This window comes from Panthera leo, chromosome C1 (genome assembly GCF_018350215.1).
Source record: "Panthera leo isolate Ple1 chromosome C1, P.leo_Ple1_pat1.1, whole genome shotgun sequence".
Lineage (NCBI taxonomy): Eukaryota > Metazoa > Chordata > Mammalia > Carnivora > Felidae > Panthera > Panthera leo.
The window spans coordinates 98,386,115-98,411,562 of record NC_056686.1 but is presented as its reverse complement, the minus strand read 5'-3'; the positions used below and the strand labels follow the sequence as shown (position 1 = coordinate 98,411,562).

Below are 25,448 nucleotides of genomic sequence, written 5' to 3'. Positions count from 1 at the left end.
ATGACCCCAGTCTCTAGGACAGACGACAGAGAAGTAACCAACCAACCAAACTAACAAAACCAGCAGGAGAAAGATGATAAGTCAACAGGAGAAAATTGCAGTCAGATGGGATGAGAGTATTCCAGTTTTCTTGGAATTTAGGAGACATATTGACTCTATTTTTTTCTCTTCCTCATGTTTGTAACTCTTAATCACTGTAATTAGTGACAATTGCCTCTTCCCACTTTGGCTCAGAAGTCCCTTGAACTTATGAAGTGCATGGGCCCATCCATCCATTCATCCAAAGCATGCCGAGTATCTCTAAGGAGCTAGATGAGAGACCCAAGGCACAATATGGGGTCCTTCCCCTTAGGGAGGAGAGATGGACAAAACAGAAGAGACTTAGACATGACTCTGACTGCAAAATAAGTGTCAGAGAGCCACGCCCCTGCCATGGGCTATTGGAATTCACAGAAAGGAGGCTGGAGTGAAAGATGAGCCTGGAGCTGGCTTTACAGCCAGGGGCGCCAAGGCTGGCAGCAGCTGAGAGAGCGCAGTGAGCTGGGCTGCTGGAGAGTGGGGAAAGGAACATATGAGCTGGAGATTTAGGATCAGAGCAAGGGCGACGCAAGATGTTGCCAAGTGCGAGAGGCAAACGATGTCCGGCCAGCCCCCATCAGCCTGGCAGGGATTCTCGGTCCTGGGGGGACTGGGTCATGTCAGGACTCAGCCCGGGGGGGGCCCGGACTTTCACCACAGACGTTCTCCCCCAACCCAGTTTCACTGCTCTCTCTTGGGTTGCTGCCAGCCCCGGCCACCCTTGGCTCAACCCATGAGGGGTGCTTGCGAGGGTTGATGGGAGCGATGACAGAGCTCAAGTGGGCAGGCTTTGGGCCTAATCAGGGTGGGAGGCGAGAGTGACAGACACTGCCGGGACTGTGCCAAGGAGGAGGTGGGCAGGTCTCAGCTAGCACGGGTTTCTGGCCCATCTGTGAGTGCCAGCTCTGTCCATCCATCTGATCCTAGGACAGTGACCGGCTATGCTTAGTTAAACAGGAAACCCAAGAAACAGAACTCAGCTTATCTGAGATAGCACCTCTCGCTCATATAGGTTCAAAAGTCACATATAAATATCAATAAAGTAATTGGAGGCCACGCTTTTCATGCCTGGGTTTTTGCATCGGCCTAAAACCCAACAAAACACGGTGGCATATACGTAGGAGAGGTCAGTTAAAACTTCTGTTTCATTGTCATAGTTAATGTCTTATATTCTTACTATTATTAATATGTCTCTCCTATGCCTGAGGTAGAGGGGTCAACAGAGCCACGCGTGGGCCTGAGGGTCACAGGTGAAAAAAATTACACCGTATCACTTTTGGATCAACTGACAATCATTTATAGCAGTGCTTTCTAGAGTGTAGTGTGAAATCTGCTGTGTCAGAATCATGAGATGTGGTAGTGTGGCTTGTAAAAATATAAATTTCTGAGCCCCACCCAGCTCTGTTCTCTACTTTCTGGTGCTGAGGCTCAGGAAGCCCCATTTTAACTGGTGATTTAAATGCATGCTATACTTTAAGAGCCACTGCTAACGGCTCCTGCGGTAGGAGTAGGGAAACTTAATAGTATCATTATTAACTTTGCATGATAGACAAGGGGGCATTTAAATCAACATTTTGATAGCACTAAGCAGGACAGAGTGGCTTATAATGAAAACCAGAAAACTCTTTCAAAAATGACCTTGTCTAATGAATTGAATGCAATAGGCTAAAGCCAAGTGACTTTCCAGAAATATTAGCCTGTTTAAGTATTGCAGGAAAGCTCAAGATGAGTCATAACATAAACACTGATAATGATGTCTTTCACCCAAAGCCTGCTTTCCCTATTCTCAGCCAAAATCCAAGAAAGGAGAGAAAACTGCCCTAGGGGCAGGTGGTGCCATTTGTTGTCTGCCCCTCCACCCGTGGTCACCAGGGACACTCCACAGAGCAGCTTCTGTGCTTCCCACCAATATCCTTAGCTTTAAAGGAACAGAAGTATTTAGCAGCAGAGAGAAAGAAAGAAAATGGCAAGGAAGAGTGAAGAGGCAAAGAAAGCCCTCAAAGAAGTTATAAGAGGAAAGGAAATCCAAGGGAAAAGACAGAGATGCCGGGAAAAATGAAGGCAGATGTAGGAATGAAGAGAAAATGAGAGAAGCAACCACAGAAGAAGAAGTAGAGGGATTATAGCACAAACTGCAGAGCCAAATAGATCCAGGATCACTCCACAGAGAAAACAGGAAATACTAAAGGGATGTGCACAAAGGGGCAGAACTGCAAAATGTGTGCAGCAAAAACTGATAGAACGGAAAGGAAAAGTAGACCAAGTCCTAAGATTGAGAACAAGGCGTAGGTGTCTGCTTTTGCCACTTTTATTGAACATAATGCTGGAAGCTCTTGTCAGTGCCATAAGGAAACCCAAAAAAAGAAAGGCATACAGATATGGGGAAAAAATTGTCCCTCTTTGTGAATGACATGATTGTCTACATAGAAAAATCCAAAAGAATCTGCAAAGAACAAAACAAAAACCTCTTAGCATTAATCACAATTCAGCAGGGTTGCAAGATACAAGATAAACATAGAAAAAGCAATTATATACCTATTTACCATCAATAAGCACATGACCACCAAAATTTAAAATGCTATTAATAATCACTCAAAACATTTAAATAATTAGGTATAAATCTAACAAGACATGCATACATCTTGTGTGCTAAAAATTACACAATGCAGATGAGAGAAGCCAAAGCAGATCTAAATAAATGGAGAGGCATACCATACTCCTGAGTTGGAGGACAACATAGTAAATATGTCACTTCTTCCCATGTTAATACACAGATTTAAAGATTCAATGCAGGGGCACCTGGATAGCTCAATTGGTTAAGCATCTGACTTCAGCTCACGTCATGATCTTGCGGTTTGTGAGTTTGAGCCCTATGTGAGGCTCTGTGCTGACAGCTTACAGCCTAAAGCCTGCCTCAGATTCTGTGCCTCCCTCTCTCTCTCTGTCCTTCTCCTGCTCATGCTCTGTCTCTCTCTCAAAAATAAACATTAAAAAAAAAAGTTTCAATGTAATTCCTATGAAAATCCTAGAAATATTTTTTTTACAATTAGATACAAGATTATTCTAAAGTTTATATGGAAATGCAAAGGAACTAAACTAGCTAAAACAATTTTGAAAAAGAAGAATCATGTGGGAAGAGGCAGTCTACTCACCTTCAGGAGCTATTATATAGTTACCGTAATCAAGGCCATGTGGTATTGACAGACATATGAGAGAAAACAGCAATAGATCCACATAATTGTGTCAAGTGATCTGTGACAAAGGTGTAAAAGCAATTCAATGGGGGAGAGATGGCCTTTTCAACAATGGTGCTGGCCAAAAAACAAAAAAGAACAAGATAAATCTCACACGTTACTGAAACGTAGCTCAGAATGGTTCATGAACCCAAAAGTAAAATTAAAACTATAAAATGTTTAGAAAAGGAATTAGGAGAAAATTTCAGGATATAGGGCTAGACAAAGAGTTCTTAGACTTAACACCAAAGGCACAATCCATAAATGGAGAAACCGATAAATTGGACTTCATCAAAATTGAAATGTTTTCTTCTGTGAAGGACCCTATTAACAGGATAAAAAGATAAGCTACAGAGTGGGAGAAATGTTTGTAAACCACATCTCTGAAAAAGGACTAATATTAAAAGAGCTCTCAAAACTCAACAATCAAAAACAACCTGTTTTAGTAAATAAGCAGAGACATGAATAAGGATTTCATGGAGAAAGACATATAGATGTCAAATAAGCACATGAAAAAAATGTTCAGCCTCATTAGACATTAGGGAAATGCAAATTAAAGCCATAACGAAATATCACTACATGTCTGTAAAAATGGCTAAAATTACAAATAGTGACAACTCCAAATTCTGGCAAGGAGGTGGGAGAATGAGACAGCTCATCACTGCGTTGCTGGTGGGAATGTCATGTGGTACAGCTACTCAGGAAAACACTTCGGCAGTTTCTTTAAACATTAAGCATGCAGTTGCTATACCCAGAAACCACACTCCTGAGCATATATCCTAGAGTAATGAAAACCAACCTTCACAAAAAGCCAGTACATTAATGTTTATAGCAACTTTATTCATTATAGCCCCAAACTTTAAACAACCCAGATGTCCTTCAATGGATGAATAATTGACCAACTGTGGTACTTCTATACCATGTAAATACTACTCAGCACATAAAAAACAAATGACCTTTTGATATACATAAGCATCTGGATGAATCTCCAGAGAAATATGATGAGTTAAAGAAACTACTCCCAAAAGGCTACATACTATGTGATTGATCTTAGGTAACATTCTTCAAATGAAAAGGTTGTAGAAATCTTTTTAGGGAGGGGATGAGTTTGGGAGAAAGAGGATGTGACTATAAAGGGGTAACATGAGGGGTCCTTGTGGTTATGGAAATGTTCTGTATCTTGACTACATTAAAGCCAATGTCTAGTTTGTGATATTGCACTATCATTTTGCAAGATGTTACTTTGGGGGAACCTGGGTAAAATGTGCAAGGGATCTCTGTATCATTTCTTAGAATTGCACATTAATCTATAATTACCTTTTTTAAAAAGTTTAAAGAAAGGGGTGTCTGGGTGGCTCAGCCGGTTGAGCATCCGGTTCTTTTTTTTTTTTTTTTTAAATTTTTTTTTTAACATTTATTTATTTTTGAGAGAAAGAGACAGACCACGAGGGGGGGAGGGACAAAGAGAGGGAGACACCAAATCGGAAGCAGGCTCCAGAGCCGGATGCGGGGCTAGAACTCACGAACCCGTGAGATCATGACCTGACCCGAAGTCAGACATTCAACCTACTGAGCCACCCAGGCGTCCCTGAGCATCCGGTTCTTGATTGTGGCTCAAGTCATGATCTCACAGTTCGTGAGATCAAGCCCCATGTGGGGCTCTGTGCTGACAGCATGGAGTCTGCTTGGGATTCTCTCTCTCCCCCTTTCCCTGCCCCCTTCTGGCTCTCACTCTCTGTCTCAAAATAAATACATAAACATTTTTTTTAATTTAAAGAAAAGTGACATTAATGTTTCATGATCTCTCTAGTATCTCCTTCACTGTTTCTGTTTAAGCTTCCATTCACCAGATGGCAGGACATAGATCTCTGTCAGTTGAGGGTTTCCCTGCTTCCTTAAATCTGAGTTTCAGGAAGATTCACGTGATGCCAGTCCTGTGCTGGTGTCCAGCCATCTGTCCACCTAGGACCCTGCTGCACCCTTTTCACTTTTGGGGCTGATGGTTCCATTCTGGTCCTCTACTGGTTCTTTTTCTCAGTGGGCTGTGGGAAAGCGTCAGAAGCCGTCTTGGGTCTATTGGCCAGATACACCCAGTGGGCATTTCAACTCCACAAGCCCAGGGGCTGAAGGAACCCAAGGACCATGCTTGAGTATTGGGGATACAGGTCTCCTTCATTTTAAGGTTCCTCAGCTTTTTCAGGGATGAGAGGGAGGATTTAGATAAGGCATGGTTAAGTGACCACAAAGTGTACCTTGTGATATCTTGTGTCCCCACCTGACTCCATGTTTGGTTGGTGGCAAGGGAAGGGCTCTGGGCCCATTGTCATGTACCTGCGGCTGTCCAAATACTCCTTGCTTCCTTTTTGATTTTCCTTTCTCTCAGTTCAAACTTGATCTACCTCAAGGGCAGAGGAGGGTGTGAGACAGTGGATGTACTTCCAAATCCTATATCTTAGGTCTGGTCCTCATATTTTTTCTCCTAAGTTCTCAGCATTCTGCTAAACCATCCTTCTCCTGGGGTATGGCATGGAATCTCTTTGTTGCTGCTTGAACTGGTCAGAGTAACAGGACGTATGGAGGACAGTCTTCTTGTCGTTATGTCAGAATATTATCCCGTAACATATTGTACCATCTTTCTGCCCTTGGTCCCCTTACTGTCTGCCTTGTCTTTCCCTTCAGCTTGTGGCCCAGGTCCTGGAACATAAAGATATAGGCTTTGTGATGGTGGATGCCAAGAAAGAAGCCAAGCTTGCCAAGAAACTGGGTAAGTGGGACTTCTTTAGGAATACCAGGAAGAAACAAATGTGTCTTGCAAAAAAAAAAAAAAGTACAGTTTCATTTCTTCTTGCATGGTAACTGGACTATTTTTCAATGAATACAAAACAATTCTGCACACCTTAGTCTTGGGTTGGGGATGAGTTTCATGAAAGTAGTGAATGAATTGAATTGAATTGAATGATTTCACATGAATCATCAAATATATCTTGAATTGAATGATTTCACATGAATCATCAAATCTATCTTTGTATCACCATAGAAATTGGCATCAAAGAAGTCAAACCTTTCTTTTCAGCTCCTAGAACAGGCTAAAAGCCTAGCCTCTTCATCTCACTGCCATGGTTATCTCTCTGGAAGAGAGCAAATCTCTCCTTCCATCATCTATTATTTCCTTATCTCTTGGCTGAAGCAGCCAACACAAGATAACGTTAATAGTAGTGACCCTGGGGTCCCAGTGGTTTCTAAATGTAAAGCTAAACCCCAGCTGGGCATTATCATTAAGGGCAAGAGGGAGGATTTAGAGGCAGCATGGTTAAGTGACCACACAGTACGTGTTGTGATCTCTTGTGTCAATATGTCATGCTCAAGTTCAAGTGCACTTTAAGACGCTCACACCCCTAATCCCAAGGAGAGACAATATGGGTAGCTCCTCTGGTTTCCCAACACCCACACACATGTACTGCCCATTTTGCCTTTTCTGCATGACCAGTGAAGAATGGCTATTTAAATATAGCAGGAGCTTATAAAACAGGACCTTTGAAGAAAGGTTAATTGGATTTGGGGTAGTAAACGCAGAGGGGGAAAAGATTAGTGGCTTCAGGTACACGAAGGTTCATTATCTTAGAGCATTACAAACAACTGTTCTCTATTTTATTTTCAAGAAGACCAGCTTTTTTTTTTTTTTTTTAAGATTTAAATTTTATGAGATTGTATTTAGGTTAGACACAAGGAAGAACTCATGGTTATAAAACGATAGCAGATTATTAAGAATGTCTGGGGTATTTCTTTCCCTGGGGATAAATTAAGGAATATTTTCCCCCTTTGGTCGGGGGAACAGAGTATGTTAAACTGCTTCCCTAGTCAAAAGCAATTTAATGACTTTTTTCTCTGCCCCCAGATTCTATTGCTACCCTAGTCTTCTTTCCCATTACTTTCATGGAAAGTTGAATTTGAGAGAATTTCCAGTAAATTTAGTTAGAGGAAAACACTAGTATTCCAGTGATCTAAGAATTTAGGGTGGTGGGAGGGAAATGCTGGACAAGCTTTTATAAGAGTGGACCAGTGGGTATTCTCAAGTGGACAGAGCTTGAAAAATCTAAACGAACTTTTCTCTACATTCAGCCTGGAGGAATTGGAGCAGATTCTTTTGGACTGTTTGGCTCTCAGAGTTTACAGGACAGTGATATTTTGTGAACCTGCTCTTTCTTCGTCATCCTTCCTTCCATTTGCCTGAGTTTGGTCTCCATCAGGCTATGTCTGAACTACTACAAAAGTCTCCTAACTGGTTTCACTCAGAGAAAACTCCAACATCAGGACACTGGCTGATGTTCCCAAGTTACCCGTTGTTGTTGGTCATTGCTGGCCTCAAGGATACTTGACACCTTGACCCTTTAGATTTACAAATGGTGCTCCAGAATGTGTCTGGGGTTTTTCAGATGTGCCCTGGGACACAGCAGGCAGTGGGCCAGCCTCCTCTTCTCTAGAGGCTCTACAGGAGAGTTCCTTTGGAGAAAGCATTCTCCAGCTAATAGAGAGTTTGAAAACAATTAGTCTAAGGAATTAAGGATGCCATGCAGTTGGACTAAATGCCAGCCTGAGTTATTTAGCATTCCTGGAGGGAAACATAGTTTTCCAGCGAACATTTGTTAAAGTGCATAGCATTACGCCAGCAGCAATGGAGGGCAGAAAAGAGGCAGAACTTTCCCTTGCAGCATTATCAGCTAACTGGGAAAAGATGTGCAGAATTCAGCCACGATAGAAAAGCAAGCCGCTCATTCTGGCCACAGACATTTATGGGGTGCCTGATGTGTCCAGGCTCTGTGCAAGCTTCTGGGGACACCAAGGTGACAGTGGTCCTGCCTTTGGAGACCTTACTGTTCCAGTGAGTACCTGTAAATGAAGCTGAGAGAAGAGTAATGGTGGTGAGAGAGATTGGAGTGGCCTTCTTGGGAAAGATGAGTCCTAAGCCGAGATCCAAAGGAACTGACCAGGATGAGAGCAGGGTTGGAGGTCACTCCAAATTTGAGGAACCAGGAGAACATCTGTGTAAAGAACCACACTCTGTGACTTTTCCTTTACACACTCTTTCACATCAGCATGAGGGCAAGAAGGAGGGAAGCACACAAAGAGAGCGGGTCTACCCAAGGGAGAATGTGAAGGGTAGGATTGGCACTAGGTCATGGAGGGACTGGAATGCCCGGCTAAAAGGAGTCAAGTGGGCACTGAAACATTTTATAGGGAGAATGAGGTTGGCAGCATATTTGGAAAAAGAAAGCAGTGGTAGGGTAGAGAATAGATTTTTCTATCAAGTTAAAGTCCAGGTGGGGCCATTGGTTCTTGACTATTTCAATTTAAATGTGTACTTAGGGTGTCCTTTACAGGGGTGGTTTCAAGGGGAACTGATCCTGAGGTTAATGCTAGCTCCATAGATCTTGAGCCAGACTTCAGCCCGGGGGATGACTTTTCTTGCATCAGGATGACCTTGTCTTGGGGACTCTTTGTTTCTTCCAGGTTTTGACGAAGAAGGAAGTCTGTATGTTCTTAAGGGCGATCGCACAATTGAGTTTGATGGCGAATTTGCAGCTGACGTCCTGGTGGAGTTTCTCCTGGACGTAAGCATTTATGCACAGTGGCCCTGCTTGGAGCTGTTTGGGTTCAACTACAGGGGGATGTAAAACCCCAAAGTAAAAACAGAGTAGCTGGATAATCTGTCCTGGTCTAAGACAGATTCCTCATGCTTCACAAAAAACCTGGGAGTACCTACTTCACAGTGCTATTTTCTACTGGGAAGCTGGCCCTTAAGTTACCTTAGAAACTGTTTTATTAGTGACCAGAGGGTCACTAATCGGGATCGTGTAGGCAACACATTAGTTTTCTTAGCAGTTATACACCAGGAGCCCCTGACGCCCCCTTGGCTTTGCTCCAGGGCTTCTGGAGAGAGTGGGAAAGAGAGATGGGTAATCACTTAGAGATAGAATAACAATCAGCTGAGGGTGGCAGGACTAATGAGCCCCCGATATCATACTCCCTTTCAGCCACAGAAGCACGACACTATAGATCCATATGCTCAGGCAGATAGAGGAACAGACATTATAAAAAATATGTTATCCATAAATAAACTCACACTTTCAATAATAGCTGTGAAGTCGAATGCTTTCAAACAGATACCTGTACAGGTAAATGACATCTACGCTGGTGATTTCCTATCTACCAGCTAGTGCACAGTGGCCTGTGGCCTTTTCCTCACGGCCTCAAAAACCCAGAAAGAGTGAGTCAAAAGAGAGTTGAAGGCCACCTCCTGCAAAAAAGCGCCCAAGAGTCTCTCGGCTCTCTCATGGACCCATACCTACAAGCCCCTAAAAATGTGAAGGAGGCAACAGAAAACTCTGGGTCAACCCAGCACTGGCCCATCTCTGTCAGCCAAGTGGAGGCTTCTAGATGCACGTAATGGAAACCAAATTCTGCTACCTAGAAGCACAAATGGAAGGGCAGAGAGAGGGCAGATTTTAGACTTATTGACAAATCACAGGTAGTCTGCTTTTCAGAGTGTTAGTTTTGTCCTCCAGCTGACTCTTCTCAGGTTGGTTACAAGAAAGCCAGTGGCAGGAGCTGATACTCACATCTCATTCATATGCAATGGGAGGTAAGGGAGGGGGGGGTGCGGGGAGGATCTGGCTTCCTTTGTTCTCTTTAAAAGAAAGGAGAACTTTCCCAAAGCTTTTAGCAAATCTGCCCCAAGAGCCATTGGCCAGAATTGAGTCACAGACTATTCCAAACTCAATAGAGGAGGAGACAGAGAGAATTGCCCAGTCGACCTACTCCTGAGTTAAGTCCATTCCTCAGAAGGCGCTGCCGCTGTGCTCACTGGGGATGCATGCAGTCCACAGCTTCCTGCCAAAGTAGCTTACATGTGTGCCTGATTTCCCCACTGAGGAAGGAACAGTTCTCTTGTTGGAACATATTTCATACACGTGTGTGTGTGTGTGGCATTCTAGCTAATTGAGGATCCCGTGGAGATCATCAACAGCAAACTAGAAGTCCAAGCCTTTGAACGCATTGAGGACCACATCAAGCTCATTGGCTTTTTCAAGAGTGAAGACTCGGAGTGTAAGTTGTCTGTCAGCCCCATCTGGGAGTCTAAAGCCTAGATTCCCAACCAGATATGTTACATGTCGCCCATAAAGAAGATGGGCTACCAGCATATCCTGTGCTGGGTGGGATGGAGGGAGAATCTTTCTTGCACCCTCTGCCATGGGTGGGACCCATGTCCAAGAATTATGCAAAACAGGCAAGGATGCTGGAAGAGCATTAAGGTTGGGGCCATGTTCCCTGATCTTGAAGCGGGGAGGTGAGTGCTTTACAGAAGAGAGAAAAGTCTCCCTCCCCTTTTTCCACCTGGCCACCTACCAGTGGGACTCTCCCCTAAAATAAGTAAATAGTGGGCTCTCTCTCCGTGACGTTAGCCCCTCCTGTGGTCACCGGTTGGAGAGCTTCTCAGTCACTTGGACAGGATTAGAGGAAAATTTGAGTAGGCGGGGCTTTTCAGCTGCCACACAGTGTGGAAAATTGCTGGCCAACCCCACAGCTGACCACCAAGGCTCCCTGCAACAGCACAGCTTCACCCTTGGGTATAATCCCTTTGAACGCTTTGTGGTCAGGTTTTGGGCGGGCACAGGAATGCCTCATAGCGCTACCACCACCCATACGGGGGTGAGAGGGTAGAGTGTGGGAATCAGGAAGAGGAGGGACCAGCAAGGCTACTACTGGAGTACCTCTTTCCAAACAGCTTTGGCAGCATGACCCAATGAAGTAATCCTTTTCTTGAAGTCTCAGCCGTGGAGAGAAGGAGAGTGATAGAAGGAGTGGGCATAACCATGGTAGCATTAGTGCGTGGGGGACATGCAAAGGAGGGCTGCTTATGATGTTTCTGGAAAGTCCAAAATATTTTGAAAATATTTTGAAAATCCTTTGCAAAGCTGTTACCCGTCTGCCAGCTGGCATCCTTGGTCTTTGCACCAACAACCCACCTATTTTCCCTCTCCCGTAACCAAACGTAACCGTTTTCTCATGTGTTATGTAAAAGCCTCTCCACTCGCCCTCCTTAGCAGCGTGCCTGCAGAAGGTGGCTAGCCAAAGAGGTTTGCCCAGCTGTCCTTTGGGTGATTTCACTTCGATTTTTCTGTTTCTTTTAGATGCTGACTACTGTGGGGGTGCTCTGCCTACTCCCTTCTTCTTTCTCTTTAATTTCCTTCTATTTCACTTTCTCCTTTTCTGTCCCCACCCTTCCGTTTGTTTTGTCCTCTGTTTCTCTCTCCTCCATTAAGCTCAGGACAGCAGATAAGGAGGGAGGCCAGGCCCAGACTGGGATAAAGAGCACATCTTCCGGTTCCTATTCTCCCTACTAAACCAATTGACAAAAACAGCTTCCTTTAATAAACACATGTCATGGGCCAAGGCCTATGGCAGGAGCTCCATACAGATGCCTTCATTTCTTTCTCATGACTAGCCTGTAGGGTGGTTACCGTATTATCCGCATTTTAATGATGAGGAAATGAAAGGAACAAAAAGGTTAAAGTCACTCACTGTCACACAGCTAGTAAATAAACTGTAGAGCCACGATGTCAGTCCTAGGAATCTGACTTTATAGCTGACACACTTAAACACTGTTTTGTACTTTCAAGACTTACACACTTTTTTCACGCCATGGCACACACAAAACGTGGGAATGCTTATACAGCCCATAGGAGTAAACTGGAAAGGATTTGGACTTAGTGGAAAACAAAACAAAACATTCTTTTGCTTTCTTTATATACTACTACTGTTACCACTAATAATAATAATAATAATAATAATAATAATAATAAAAGAAGAGAAAAGTTATCAAATATTGCATTGCATAAATCCTTCAAATAAAATATTTTTAGATTTTTGAGATAGCTTTTGAAACAGCAACATGCTATTCCCGGTGAAGGGTTTAAATGATCTCTTCTATTCTTGATGGTCACAGTTGACAAGAGACTTTGGATGGTGGCAAATGATAGGACAATGGTCATTGCTTTGTCTTTGATGGATGAGCGGTCTTTTCTCACCACTGAACAGAATTCAGGAAATCTAATCTCTAAACTATCCTTCCAAGGTGTGACCGTTCTTTTAGCCCTCATGGCTATTACTTTCTTTTTCATCGATAAATGGAATATTCTTATGATAATCTGAATAGATTTCAAATTCAAAGTTTTCCATATTATATATTTGAAAATAACGATGAAGGATTTCCTTAGGAATACACAGATATTGCTCTCCTGGTCTTACCATTTTTTTCCCCCTGAAGATTCAAATAATAAAATCACTAGTGAGCCATTTCAATCTCCTTTGTAAGGCTGAATTTTTATCTTTAAATTGACACGGTTTGTCTTTAGGAATACCTGATACCAGACCAGGTTAATAATACTGATTATGATGATGATGAACACAGTAAAAAAGAGCAATCATACATTCATTCCATTGATGTTAGTAGAAAATACAAACATTAGAGTATATTAAAACCGAAAAAATGGAATATTTTACAGAGTGTCACAAACCAAAAAACATCACTGATGACGAACAAATGTGGACTTTGGTCACAATCACAACACCTGAGAAGATCCAGTGAGGAAGTCAGGGGAGTGGCCTCTCCAAGGCTGTCTTAGCTGTGATGCTTGCTGACGTCTTCGGCAGAAGATAATTGTTCCAGAATGCAGGAAGTTTACAGAGGGGGCCATGACTTTCAGATATAATACTAACTACTGTAGAATTTTGAATGGTTGTGGAAAGCACGTAGGAAGTTTATCACCACAAGAAAATGTATATCTCTCAAGGCTGTTGTGACGCACCATTGCTACCACACACTGACTGAAAGCATCACGACGTTCTATCAGGCATCCACATCTCTCTGTTTCTTCTTGCCCTGCAAAAGAGGATGGAGTCCGTGGATGGGGAAGCTAGGAGTTGGTAAGGCACCAAGGGAAGCAGTCCTGTATTTCTGCTGTAATTTGAGGGTGATTGGTCAGGGAACTTTAATGGCACCAAGAGCATTGGCTCTACAAGTGATCCCAAGCCATCCTATAGAGCAAGAACGATGGAGGGACAATGGAGAATTGGAGGGGTTTCACACATAGTTAGACTGGAATGGTCTTGGGAGAAGAGGGTCCTAAGTGATTTGGGACCAAATTAGAAAGGACCTGGAAGAACTGGGGGGCTACATCTACCAAGGAAGTTGGACACGAAGGTTCACATCTGGCTTTAACCTGTAGCTATGGATGCTAGTGTGGAAAGAGCATGACAGGAACTCTCTGGGGGGAATTCAGCTGATGTTAAGAATTCCAAACTGGGGGAAATCTGGAGCTTGCGGGGGCGGGGGAGGGTGGTACAATACTCAGAACAGAAACCCCTGAGAGATGGGAAGAAAGGTGAGGAAATGCTAAGGTAAGTCTGCAGTAAGCTGGAGGTTGAAGGCTGAATGTTGAGGAGCCTATTCCAGAAGGGGAAACTGGAGGGTCAGACTGAAGGAGCCAGGACGGAGCTGGTCAGCATCAGAACAGGACATGAAGGCAGGAAATACCTGGGACCACATGAGGTGAGACCGAGCAGGCGGTTAGACCAGGTTCCCTGCAAGACAGCTGCTGTTTGGGCAAGGTTAAAGGTTCAGCCACAGTTTGAAGCACCACCCTGGGGACTTGCCTTGCTCTATCTAACGTTCTTCATCTTAAAAGGGATATAGACTGGTTCCCTAGGGGAAGAAGGGAATTCTCTGGACACAGGTTTAGGCCATTCTTTCCCTCAGGGTAGAAGTTAACGAAGTAGGGAGAGATTCATCAGGGACAAGGGGGTCAGGGAAGGAGGATTCTGATGGAGCCCACTGCAGCTTTAGATACACATAAATGACTTCGGTATAGCTTAAACACTTCCATTCTCTCCCACCTTCTCTCTATGCATTCTCCATACCTCCCACCCGTCTTCTTTCCCTCCACCCCCTTCTCTACCCCAACTATCCTATATCCTATAGGATATATTTTCTGGCTACCCAGTTACTTTTATGGGGGTGGGTTTGTGTGAACGTGTATCAGTCTATACAGGCATTCTTGTAAATTTTTCAACTCCCCCCCCAATCTGTGTTTATTGTGTTTACCTCTATTCTAGCAACCACATTGCACTGTGGTTCTCTAAGGATCCATACCCTCTCTGGGTTGTGAGCCCTCGAGATCAGTGGCTTTGTCTTATATCTTGGTGTTCCCTGAGCCAGTATTATTCTTGAAATGTTTTTGATTGACTATTAGAAAAGTCTGCATGCTCCTAGAATCCTAGCCAAAACCTATGCTTCTAAAGATTAAGAGACAGGGGATTCCACAAAATGGGAGAAAGCTAATCTTAAGAATGAATCATAGGATGACCACTTTTCAGGATTATAGACATTATGCAGAGCCACCACCACCATCATTACCATCACCATCACCTTCACCTCTAAGGCTGAAAGACCAGTGTATTTGCCAGGTAGCTATCCCAATGTAGTAAGGCACAGTATGGCCATCCTCATGTGTCTCATGCCTCTCTTGACCAGTTTGGACTCACGTTTGGGACCAGAGTCAAGCATAGGCTTGATTAATTTTAAATCATCCTCCCAAGGGGTCAGAATAAAAACAAAACCTTAAAAAGAGGGAAAGAGAGGTGCCTGGGTGCCTCAGTCGGTTAAGCGTCCGACTTCGGCTCAGGTCATGATCTCACAGTCTGTGGGTTTGAGCCCCGTGTCAGGCTCTATGCTGACAGCTTGGAGCCTGGAGCCTGCTTTGGATTCTGTGTCTCCCTCTCTCACTGCCCTTCCCCTGTTCGCGCTCTCTCTCTCTCTCTCTTTCTCTCTCAAAAATAAAATAAAACATTAATGAGAGGGAAAGAAAAATGAGGATTTACCCAAAGGGGTATTCCTGCTAAGAAGTTGAAAGTACCTTCATGATGTCATCTTTAATTGAGGTTGCTTTACATACTAAGGTGGATTTTCTTCTTAGCACTCATTTATAGTAAGCTGCACTCTCTCTAGAGGGCACACTTACAACTAGTGGTGAGTTTGAGTGGAAGAACTTTTCCCTTGGGTTTAGAGTCTAATATTCTATTTTCCTCCCTCTCTGAGTTTCCTCCATTTTCTCCTTCCCATTTACCAATTCCCAAAAACACATAAAAATGTGGTAAACGGTTCTTCTTTAGCTCAAGTGAATACCAGTCAATTCAAACACCTTGGGGGGAAATTGTGGGTTTAAATAGTACTAAATCATTATCTATCTAAATAATATCTTCTGAATAATTATCCAGTCAGGATTAATTGGCCCCCCACTTTCTCGACATTATTTAAAGAGAGAAATGTCTGCAGTGTGCATCTTGAAAATGTCTCTTTCTTTGATCTTTTTCCCTCTTAGATTACAAGGCTTTTGAAGAGGCAGCTGAACACTTCCAACCTTACATCAAATTTTTTGCTACGTTCGACAAAGGGGTAAGTACCTGTGAAACCCCGATTTAAATACTTTTGTAGGCACGTAGGATTAAAATTTGAACTTTACAGTACTGTTTTCTTCTTTTGGAAACATTAACCATCCTCCATCCATTAATACTTTCTCCAGAAGTGCTAGATGTATGGCAGGACATCACTTTTGAATGGGAGAGGGGTACAAAGATGATAAATCCAGAGGATCGAAGAGTATTTCTGAAAACAGTCCATGAAAAATGATGGACCACTCTTTGCCACCTGGATCACTAAGAGTGGGAGATGCATCAGCGGAGTGTGCCAGGACACCGGTCACTGCTTCCTTGTTTTTAGAGCGATTCTCCCCCTTCCCAGGGTTGCATGCTCCCCACTCTGTTGAGTTAGGATGGGATGGAATGGGGAGGACCACTGGTCATTTGGAGCCTCGCGCGCTTCAGTAAGTTGCCTACGTCTCCAAGAGAAGTCCTTGATGTACTTGTCTATAATCCAGTTATTTCTTTTCTGGATGTGGCAAGTGCTTTCATCAGCCAAAGAACGGCCTATGTGAGGGACTTCGAATCAATGGGTAGTTTATTTGGGGTCTACTGTGGTTGGAGTTCTGACTCCAATGGCTACTATTTATCAAGGGCTTTCCATATGTTGAGTACAACTTGCAATATTGCATTTGTATGATCTCTAATCATTTCAACAACTTTGAAAGGTAAGAAGTCCCACGTCCCAGATGACAAAACAGAATTAGAAAGATTCAGTAATAACCAAGGTCTCCAGTGAATTAATGGTAGTGCTGCGATCCCCGCCTATGCCCCAAACCCCTGCCCTTTCGTTGGTACCACACACTTAAGCAGAATACCCTGTACCTGCCCTTGAGATTCAGAGTGCATGCCCACACACCCACACTCACATAGCAGACACACATAACACAAAAACTCATACATAACACACATATAAAACACCCACCACACATATAACACATACAACAAACCCAACACACATACATAACACCACACACATAAGCACACAACACACAAGACACATACAACACACACGCTCACACAACACACAAATATAACACATACCTCCTCACACACACTTACACTCAAATCCACACCACACTTACCTAGCTATACTCAATACACACATTCACACTCACATCCACACCTCCACATATATGATTCTCTGTCTCTCTCAATCTCTCTCTCTCTCTCTCTCTCTCTCTCTCTCACACACACACACACACACACACCAACTAAAAACCCTAAATCACCATATTTACTAGAACAAATAAATCTAGGACAGACTAAATCCTGATCACATTCAAGTAAAAGTTAGGCAGAGAGTGGCCTACTGAGGAATAAGGTAGTGGGGGAAGGGGTTCTGATGGACCTTTATACTATGAGAAGTTCAAGTATTCTGTGAAGAACAAGAGGAAGCCTGTAAGGAAGCCTGTAGGTGCTGAAGCAGGGAAGGAGTATGACAAAAATAGATCGTATTCAATCTTTGTATATGTGTGTATTGAACCACCTCTATGGATAAAAATTCTGGATTAAAAAGGATCCAGAAGAGAGTCTATAATCTGAGTCTTGTAACCTAAACTTGAAGAAAATGTACCGTAACTGGTTGGATTAGAGTCCAAAGAGATCTTGGGCAAGAATGCCAAGAAGAAGAGTAACTATCGTTTATTAAGTACTTTTTACATGCCAGGCTTTGTACTGAGAGCTTTACATAGCTGTTTTCGATTATCTCAACGTTCCTATAAAGGAGGATTAGTATTCTCAGTCAACACAGAATGAAACCAAGGCACCGAGAGATTAAGTGATTTGCTCATGGTCACATAGTGAGTAAGTAGTCAAGCCTGATATAACCTCAGCTCAGCCTGACTTCAAAGTCAATGCCATATACTACTTACTGTACATCAGAGAAAGAAACAATACACGTGAAGCACTTCGCTGGCGTCTGGCACATGGTAAACATTCAGCAAATGTTAGTCCTGCTGAGCATAAAAGGCAGCCATCTAAGCCCAGGAAAATGGAGGTTGGAAGATAATTTTAGAGAGAAGGGGACGTACAGGGAAGCCTAAACTGAATACATCATTGATGTTCATTTATGATAGGCCAGCAGTGACTGACGTGGCTCCTGTGTAAGAAATCATCTGAGGGAACAGAACCAGGCAGACGGGCTTGGCCAAGCAACAAAGCCTCAGTTCTGAGAAGGGTGGCCCAACACTGTGTTCAGGGTAGTGTTTGTTTTCAGACGTGCCTCCCAGCCTAACCATATGGCTTCGTGTCTGTGGCCCATGAAGAAGGTGAGGTCAGGCTATAATTAAAAACTCAGAAACCTCTTCACTCAAAACTCTGTAAGACACTGAGTCATAAGTGTCCCCGTTCACATAGCCTTGTTGGATTTTATAACATTTAAAAAGAGAAAGACACCCTGTCTTCCTCTACATGGGACACAGAAAAGCAGTCACACTTAGAGGACTCAGTGTCACTTGGGGCTTGAAAATTGCACCCATCAATTGGGAGACAGAGCCCAAGACAAGAAGAAGATGGTGAAGTCCAGAAGGCTTGGCTGCTCCCAGCAGCTGCCTCAATGGTGTCCAGCAGGGGGCGCCAGTGAAGAAGAGGGAGCTGGAAGAACCTTTTGTTGAGACAGCATGGCAGCCCAGAGGGACACACTAGAGCAGAGGTGCTTTGTAGAGGTGTGAAGTCAGGAGAGTCCAGGGGCAAGGAGGCACTCATATAGTCTCAAAGACGAAAAAGCCAACTGGCAGAGGTCGAGATGACAAGAGGACTTGGCCACTATTGAGGTGAGGGAGAGAAAGCCAAGAGAAGACTCAAAAATAAGATTGCAAGTCTCTGTTTCGAGACAGCAAAGACTTTGAAGCTACCGAAAACATTAGGGAATCTAGGAAGAAGAATCTACTGAGCAACATAAGGATGGGGTTGATGAGTTCTCTTTCTGCAAGCAGGGAAGACGTATAACTAGAGATGGCTTTCATTTATTTATTCATTTTCTCATTCGGAGAATATTTATTGAGTGCCTTTTATGTGCCAGAAGCTCTTCTAGATGCCAGGAACACAACATCGAGCAAAACAGATTCCTGTCCCTGTAGAATTTAGAGTTAATGTGGCAGGGGAGGAGGTGAGGTGAAGCTGGGAAGACAGAAAGTAAATAAACAAACCAATAAATATGTGATATTAAATATATGAGTAAGAGATCCATAAAGACACTGAGATGTCAGGGCCGCTGATGTAGATTTGGGAGTTAGTAGTTTCCAACCGCTGTCCATATTGGTATCCCCCAAGGCGCTTTTAAAATCATGGGTTCCTGAGCCCTACATCTAGAAGTTGGTGTTTTTTTATGGTTGTGCCCAGGCCCAGGAATGTGTGTTTTCGGAGAGCTCCCTGGGGAGTTTTACCTGGCCCACAGGTTTGGGACCGGTACTGATTGATCTACGCATCCTGATCCCAAACCAAGCCACAACATCTCTGGAGCAAATGGAGCAAGAGAATCTAAGAGCTAAGGATGGCAGGCTTACTATCCAAGATACCACTGCAAGAGTGGAAGAAAGGGCTTCTCAGGGATACAGAGCGGGGCACTCTGTGGTGGTGGTGGCGGGGACATGGTGACTATCTGGAAAATTTTGTTCAGGTTTCCCAGGACTGAAACCTAAGAACATCACAATCCAACTGTACGTTCATGATCTTAACATCGCAAAGCCAGACACTGGCGCTCACGGACCGGACACACACACGCGCACACACACACACACACTGCCTGGATTTAAATTCAGGCTCTATCCCCCTCCACATATGTGATCTTGACAAATTGCATACACAGATTGTGCCTCTGGCTCATTATCTGTAAAATAAGTATAATGATGGTTCTCACCTCAGCAATCCAAGTGAGGATTCATAAAGGACTCAACAGAAAGCACCTTGCACACAGTGAGCACCCCTTGTGCTTGCTACTATTACTGTTTTCCCGCGTCCTGTCAATTCCCACTTTCTATAAGCACAGTTCCCTGGTTCCTAACATATGTAGTAAGTGAAGTCAGAAACCCAGAATCCAGTGTCATTTTAAGCCCATTCTCTGACGGGCCCAGCTTTGTAAACAACAGTTTGAAAACCCAGACACTGGTTGTGTGGTTGCTGGTTCCCTCCTACACTCCCCACCCCATCATCCACACCACCCCCGGCCCCGTACAAGAGGGGGGGATCAGTAAGAAAAAACGCCACACTTCCCTGTCCCTCAAAATCAACATGACCATAAATCTCTTTTGACTGACTGTAGTTCCTAAGAAATGTCTTTTGGAATATAGTGACCTGGAATTAATAGCAATTGATGACAAAAGCCATAGGGACACCAGTGTTGGCTCAGAATGGCCCTCCTTGTATAACAGCTTATGTAATACCCAGTTCCTCCCCCTCCCCAATTAGTCACGGCTGCCCGGGGCCTCTGTACCATCGGTTACCACCACAGGGCGTCAGCTCTTAGGCAATTCCTCTTTCGTTTCAAGGGAACCACTGTTCATCCCTGTGCTTTCTTGGACCACAGCTCTGAACTAGAAAAGAATGGCATTTGATTTTCTACAAAGCGTTGCACATTCCAGGCCTCTCAAATCATTTCACAAAAAGAGATTTGAGCTCAGCAGCTCTGCAGGCGAACACAGCAACCATTCTGCCCTGAGAGCAGACCGTGTGGCCACTTTAATCAAGAGCACCGATGTCTCCCGGGCTACAGGCTGGCTCCCCGAGCTTGTTATTTGGTAGAGGGTGAGCAGTTCACCCTGGCTTGCCGGGTACTAGCCCAGTGTTAGCACTAAGAGTCTAAAGTCTGGGAAAGCCCTCCACTCTGGACCAACCAGGATGGCTGGTCACCCTCTGGCTGGCAACAAAGCAGGCAGTTCCCAGAGCCTGAGAACCCGTAGGACAAGCCCTGCACTGAGAGAGAACCCTAGGGCCAGTGCTTTCAGCCTAAATCAAAAGGAGGGGGTAGGGGCTGATTGAGGACGGATTAATGGGTTGACCTCTGATTCTGAGTACTTGTATGCTCTAAATGGTTTCCATCAATTGCCTGTGCTATCAAAATTGGTTCAGTTAAATCCATGCATCCCAGAACACTGAGCTTGCTCTGTTGACATTTGCTTCTTCCCCCAGCCCTGGCAAATACAGTGGCGTGATGACGATTGTGCAATTAGACTTCACACTTTTTATTCCCACTGCTCCCTGCTCCTGCCTGGACCTCATCTGCCAGATAGGTTTTTTCCTTCCTATCGGTCCTTCTTGAGTCAGTTGAGCTAAGCATCGGCGATGAGTTTCTACCATTTCAACATTTAAAAAAATTTTTTTAACATTTATTCATTTTTTGATAGAGACAGAGCATGAGTGGGGGAGGGACAGAGAGAGAGGGAGACACAGAATCCGAAGCAGGCTCCAGGCTCTGAGCGGTCAGCACAGAGCCTGACCCGGGGCTCGAATTCACGGACTGCAAGATCATGACCTGAGCTGAAGTCGGACGCTTAACCGACTGAGCCACCTAGGCGCCCCTCTACTACTTCAACATTTAAGTTAAAACCGTAAAGAACACTGTCATGTCTTTGCCAGAAAACTCACGCACTCCTTACAGATGGGCAACCCACTGCCACTCTAAACTGGCATTTAAGGAAACTATTGTCGGATTTCTGAATGTTACAGGTTGCAAAGAAATTATCCTTGAAGATGAATGAGGTTGACTTCTACGAGCCATTTATGGAAGAGCCCATTGCCATACCTGACAAACCTTACACAGAAGAGGAGCTCGTGGAGTTTGTCAAGGAGCACCAAAGGTGCCCCAGATGGCATGCAGGGGATACGGGGTGGTGGTGGTGGTGGTGGTCGTGGTCTAGGGTCTGGGGAAGGGAGAAGAACCTCTTGGTCCTAACATTGTGGGCCTCCCGAGAACAACAACCTGGAGTTACTGCCCCAGTAGAACTGACGTCAGTAGTATGGCTTTGTTGGTCACTGATCAGTTGGGCAGGGATGTTGCTACCTTTTCTAAATATGGGTCTACACCTGCAAATGGGGTTAGACCACCTCCCCACAATCAGCAAATCCCCCCTAAGTTATAGTAAGATACAAGTCAAATTCCACAATAATAACAGAAGAGATTTAGTGACAGCCAAATACCAAATACCATGCTAAGTGCTTATGGAAACTATTTATCTAACATTCAACATTATGGAGTAATTAGTATTATCCCAATTTTACAGATCAAGGAATTGGGCTACGAGTAGTTAAGTAGCTTAGCCATGGCTGAACATTTATACACAGAACTTCTGGGAGAGGAATTTTTGATACGACTTAGAGTCGCTGTAGCACAGATCGGCCAACTTTTCCCATAAAGGGCCAGAGAATAAATATTTCAGGCTCCGCGGGCCAGATGGTTTCTGTTGTAATACTCAGCTCTACTGTTGTAGTGTGAAAGCAGCTGTAGACAGCATGTAAACGAATGGGTGTGGCTGTTTCCCAATAAAAGCTTATTTACAAATACAGGAGGCACTGGCTGGATTTGCCCGCCAGCTCTAGTTTGTTGACCCTGCTCTTGAGGGAGGGACAATATTGAAACATGGAACATGGTGGTGGGTTCACTGCCTCACCACCCACCTTCTCCAACACGTGCCCACGTTGTTCATTGAACCTGGAGCATTATGATTGCATCACCTGGTCGTCCTGGTCCCCACAGGGAGGTGGCATTTGGAGGAGCAAATATCAACGTGTCCAGCACTATTTGCCAACATTCAGAAAGACATAAAACCATGAGCAAAATAGAGTTTTGCCTGTTCTTCCTACACATCCCTAAAGAGCTTTTGGGTGATGACCCAATGACAAGACAATGCAGTTCTGGGCTGGAAAAACCAAGACTTTTGTTTTCTCTCCCAGGTGTCCTCATTCTGGGCCTGTTCTGGGTTCTCAGGAGTGTCCCCTGTCAATGGGGAAGGAAATGGCTTCTTGCCCAGGGAATGAGCCCAGCCTGAGCCCTCTGACCCACTGTTTGTAATCCTTGGATCACATGGGTCTGTGAAAAGGCTGGGAGCTTCAGGCTCAGCTCTGTGTGTGACCAAGCAGGGTAGAACAGCTCTGTCTCCTTAGGGGAGATTTCTAGAGCTCTTCACCCCCTTCATGCCCTCGCAGATGAACCAGCATCTCATTGTACATTTCGCTGGGCTGAGGCTGCAGTGTCTGCCTTGGAAATCCCTCCTCAAAGAAGCTCACCTTTGTTTTTTTCAGACCCACCTTACGTCGCCTGCGCCCAGAAGATATGTTTGAAACATGGGTAAGAAAGTGGCAAACCCTTTCTGCCTTTTTAGACACGAGTATATTCCCCAAGAGGGGAGTCCCCAAACTTAAACCAAGTTTTATTGTGCTGGAATGGATGTCTGGAGGGTGGAGTATTTGAAACGTGGACAACATTTAAATTAAGTTAAATTAAAGCCCAGTTCTCCATGGACCCAGTTGAAGAGTCTTTGGTACCACCCACTAGGTAAGATTACTCCATCTCTGAGTTGGTTTCCCACAGTGACTACTGGCTTCTGTTGACTGGCAACCAGAGACCCAGGGTAATATAATGGAAGGAGCTCAGGCTGTGGGGGTCATAGAGATGCGGGTTCAAATCCAGAATCTGCTACCTGGTAGGTCTGCATCCTGCATCAAGTTATGTTATCCTTCTGAGCTTTAGTTAGTTTCTGCTTCTCAAATCAGGGCTTTTTGTTAGGGACGAGCAGTGCGAAGAACCCAGAGCATGGTAGGTGTTTGGCCAGTCAACGGTAGCCCTTTTCATAAATGTCAACTCAAGGTGCTGGAAAGTGCTAAGTCAGATTATTCCCTGGGTCTGTGTCATAGATGATGTGTCAGGTGGGTCAAAAAGATATATATTGAAAGATGGCCATGGAGGTGCACCTCCCCTCCTACCTCAGCTTTACACAAAATTCCCTAAACGATAACAACCAAAGTCTGTGGAGCATTTTTCAAAGCATGTATCCTCTTTTTTTTTTTTTTCCAATATATGAAGTTTATTGTCAAATTGGTTTCCATACAACACCCAGTGCTCATCCCAAAAGGTGCCCTCCTCAATACCCATCACCCACCTGCCCCTCCCTCCCACCCCCCATCAACCCTCAGTTTGTTCTCAGTTTTTAACAGTCTCTTAAAAGCATGTATCCTCTTAAGCTGGATGTTTCAACAGTTCCAAAGAGTAATGTAGAACAGGTCATATTTAACGTCATTTTACATGGGGCAACTGGTGGTCATGTGGATTAAGTTAACTACTCAAGGATACAAAACTAATAAGCATTAGATCTTGGGACTTCAGTTTAGATCATTTGGAGCCAAATCTCATGTTCTCTTTAGTAGAGTCCCCTAGAGGAAGCCATGTCCCCATAAGGCACCATTTTGTCAGGGGCTGTTGGGGGAGGAGAAAGGAATTAATATGGAGGCACTTATTTATTTATTTATTCTTTAATTCAGAGCCCAAAGTGACAGATGAACAGAACCATGGAGTAACTTAACACTTTGTGTTTTACTGCCTGGTAACTTATTTGTACATCTGAGGGCAGAGCAAACATTTCATGGGACACAGAAGAGCAAATAGTCCCGTCTGGAGGAGCAGCCTGTTTAAGAACAACCCAGTGCTTTGGCAACGTATTTTCCTAACATTTAAACCTTTCAAAAATTTAACCTTAAAAATTTTTTTTAATGTTTATTTATTTTTGAGAGAGAGACAGAGCATGAGCAGGGGAGGGGCAGAGGAAAAGAGGGAGACACAGAATCCAAAACAGGCTCCAGGCTCTGAGCTGTCAGCACAGAGCCCGATGCGGGGCTCGAACCCATGGGAGGACCGTGAGATCGTGACCTGAGCTGAAGTCACACGCTTAACCGACTGAGCCCACGCAGGCGCCCCTCAAAAATGTAACCTTTAGGAGGTCTTGTGACAAGACTTAAAAATAACAAAAGTGTATAACAGTGCTTTAAAAATAATATTCCTTTAAAAACATTTTTACCTTTTACTTAAAATAATTTCAGACTTACAAAAAATAATGTAAAGAATTCCATGATCTGTTTACCAGATTCCCCAAATGTTAGCATTTTATCTCCTTTGCTTTATCACACACTTCTGGACAGATACAGATATAGACTTTTTTCCCGCTGAGTTATTTGAGAGTAAGTAGCAGATACAACTCCCCTTACCTCTAAATACTTCAGACGTTTTCTAAAAACAACGAATTTCTCTCATAACCACAATATACTTACCAAAATCAGGAAATTAGTAAAATTCTATTTCATCTATGGACCTTATTCAAATTGACCAGTGTCTCACTAGTGCCCTGTATAGCACAATATATATATATATATATATATATATATATATATATATATATATATTTTTTTTTTTTTTTTTTTTTTTTTCCTGGCCCAGGATCTGATCTTGGATCTCACATTCATACTTTGTTGTTATGTTTCTCTAAGTTGTCTTTAATCCCAAATAGGCTCTTGATGTTTATCTTTCATGACACAAAGTACCATTTTATATTTTATTTTATTTTGTTTTATTTTATTATTTTATTTTATTTTATTTTATTTCATTTTATTATTTATCTC

At 43.7% G+C, this 25,448-nt stretch overlaps 1 protein-coding gene across 1 annotated transcript in view; it reads left to right on the top strand.

The window, feature by feature from the left end:
* Window positions 1-25,448, top strand: part of CASQ2 (calsequestrin 2) — a 63,545-nt gene that overhangs the window by 17,227 nt on the left and 20,870 nt on the right. Inside the window, exons 2-7 of the mRNA XM_042953562.1 lie at window positions 5,991-6,075; window positions 8,820-8,920; window positions 10,304-10,415; window positions 15,749-15,822; window positions 21,510-21,640; window positions 23,082-23,127. Of these exons, the coding sequence (XP_042809496.1) occupies window positions 5,991-6,075; window positions 8,820-8,920; window positions 10,304-10,415; window positions 15,749-15,822; window positions 21,510-21,640; window positions 23,082-23,127 (549 nt within the window). The remainder of the gene's footprint in view (window positions 1-5,990; window positions 6,076-8,819; window positions 8,921-10,303; window positions 10,416-15,748; window positions 15,823-21,509; window positions 21,641-23,081; window positions 23,128-25,448) is intronic.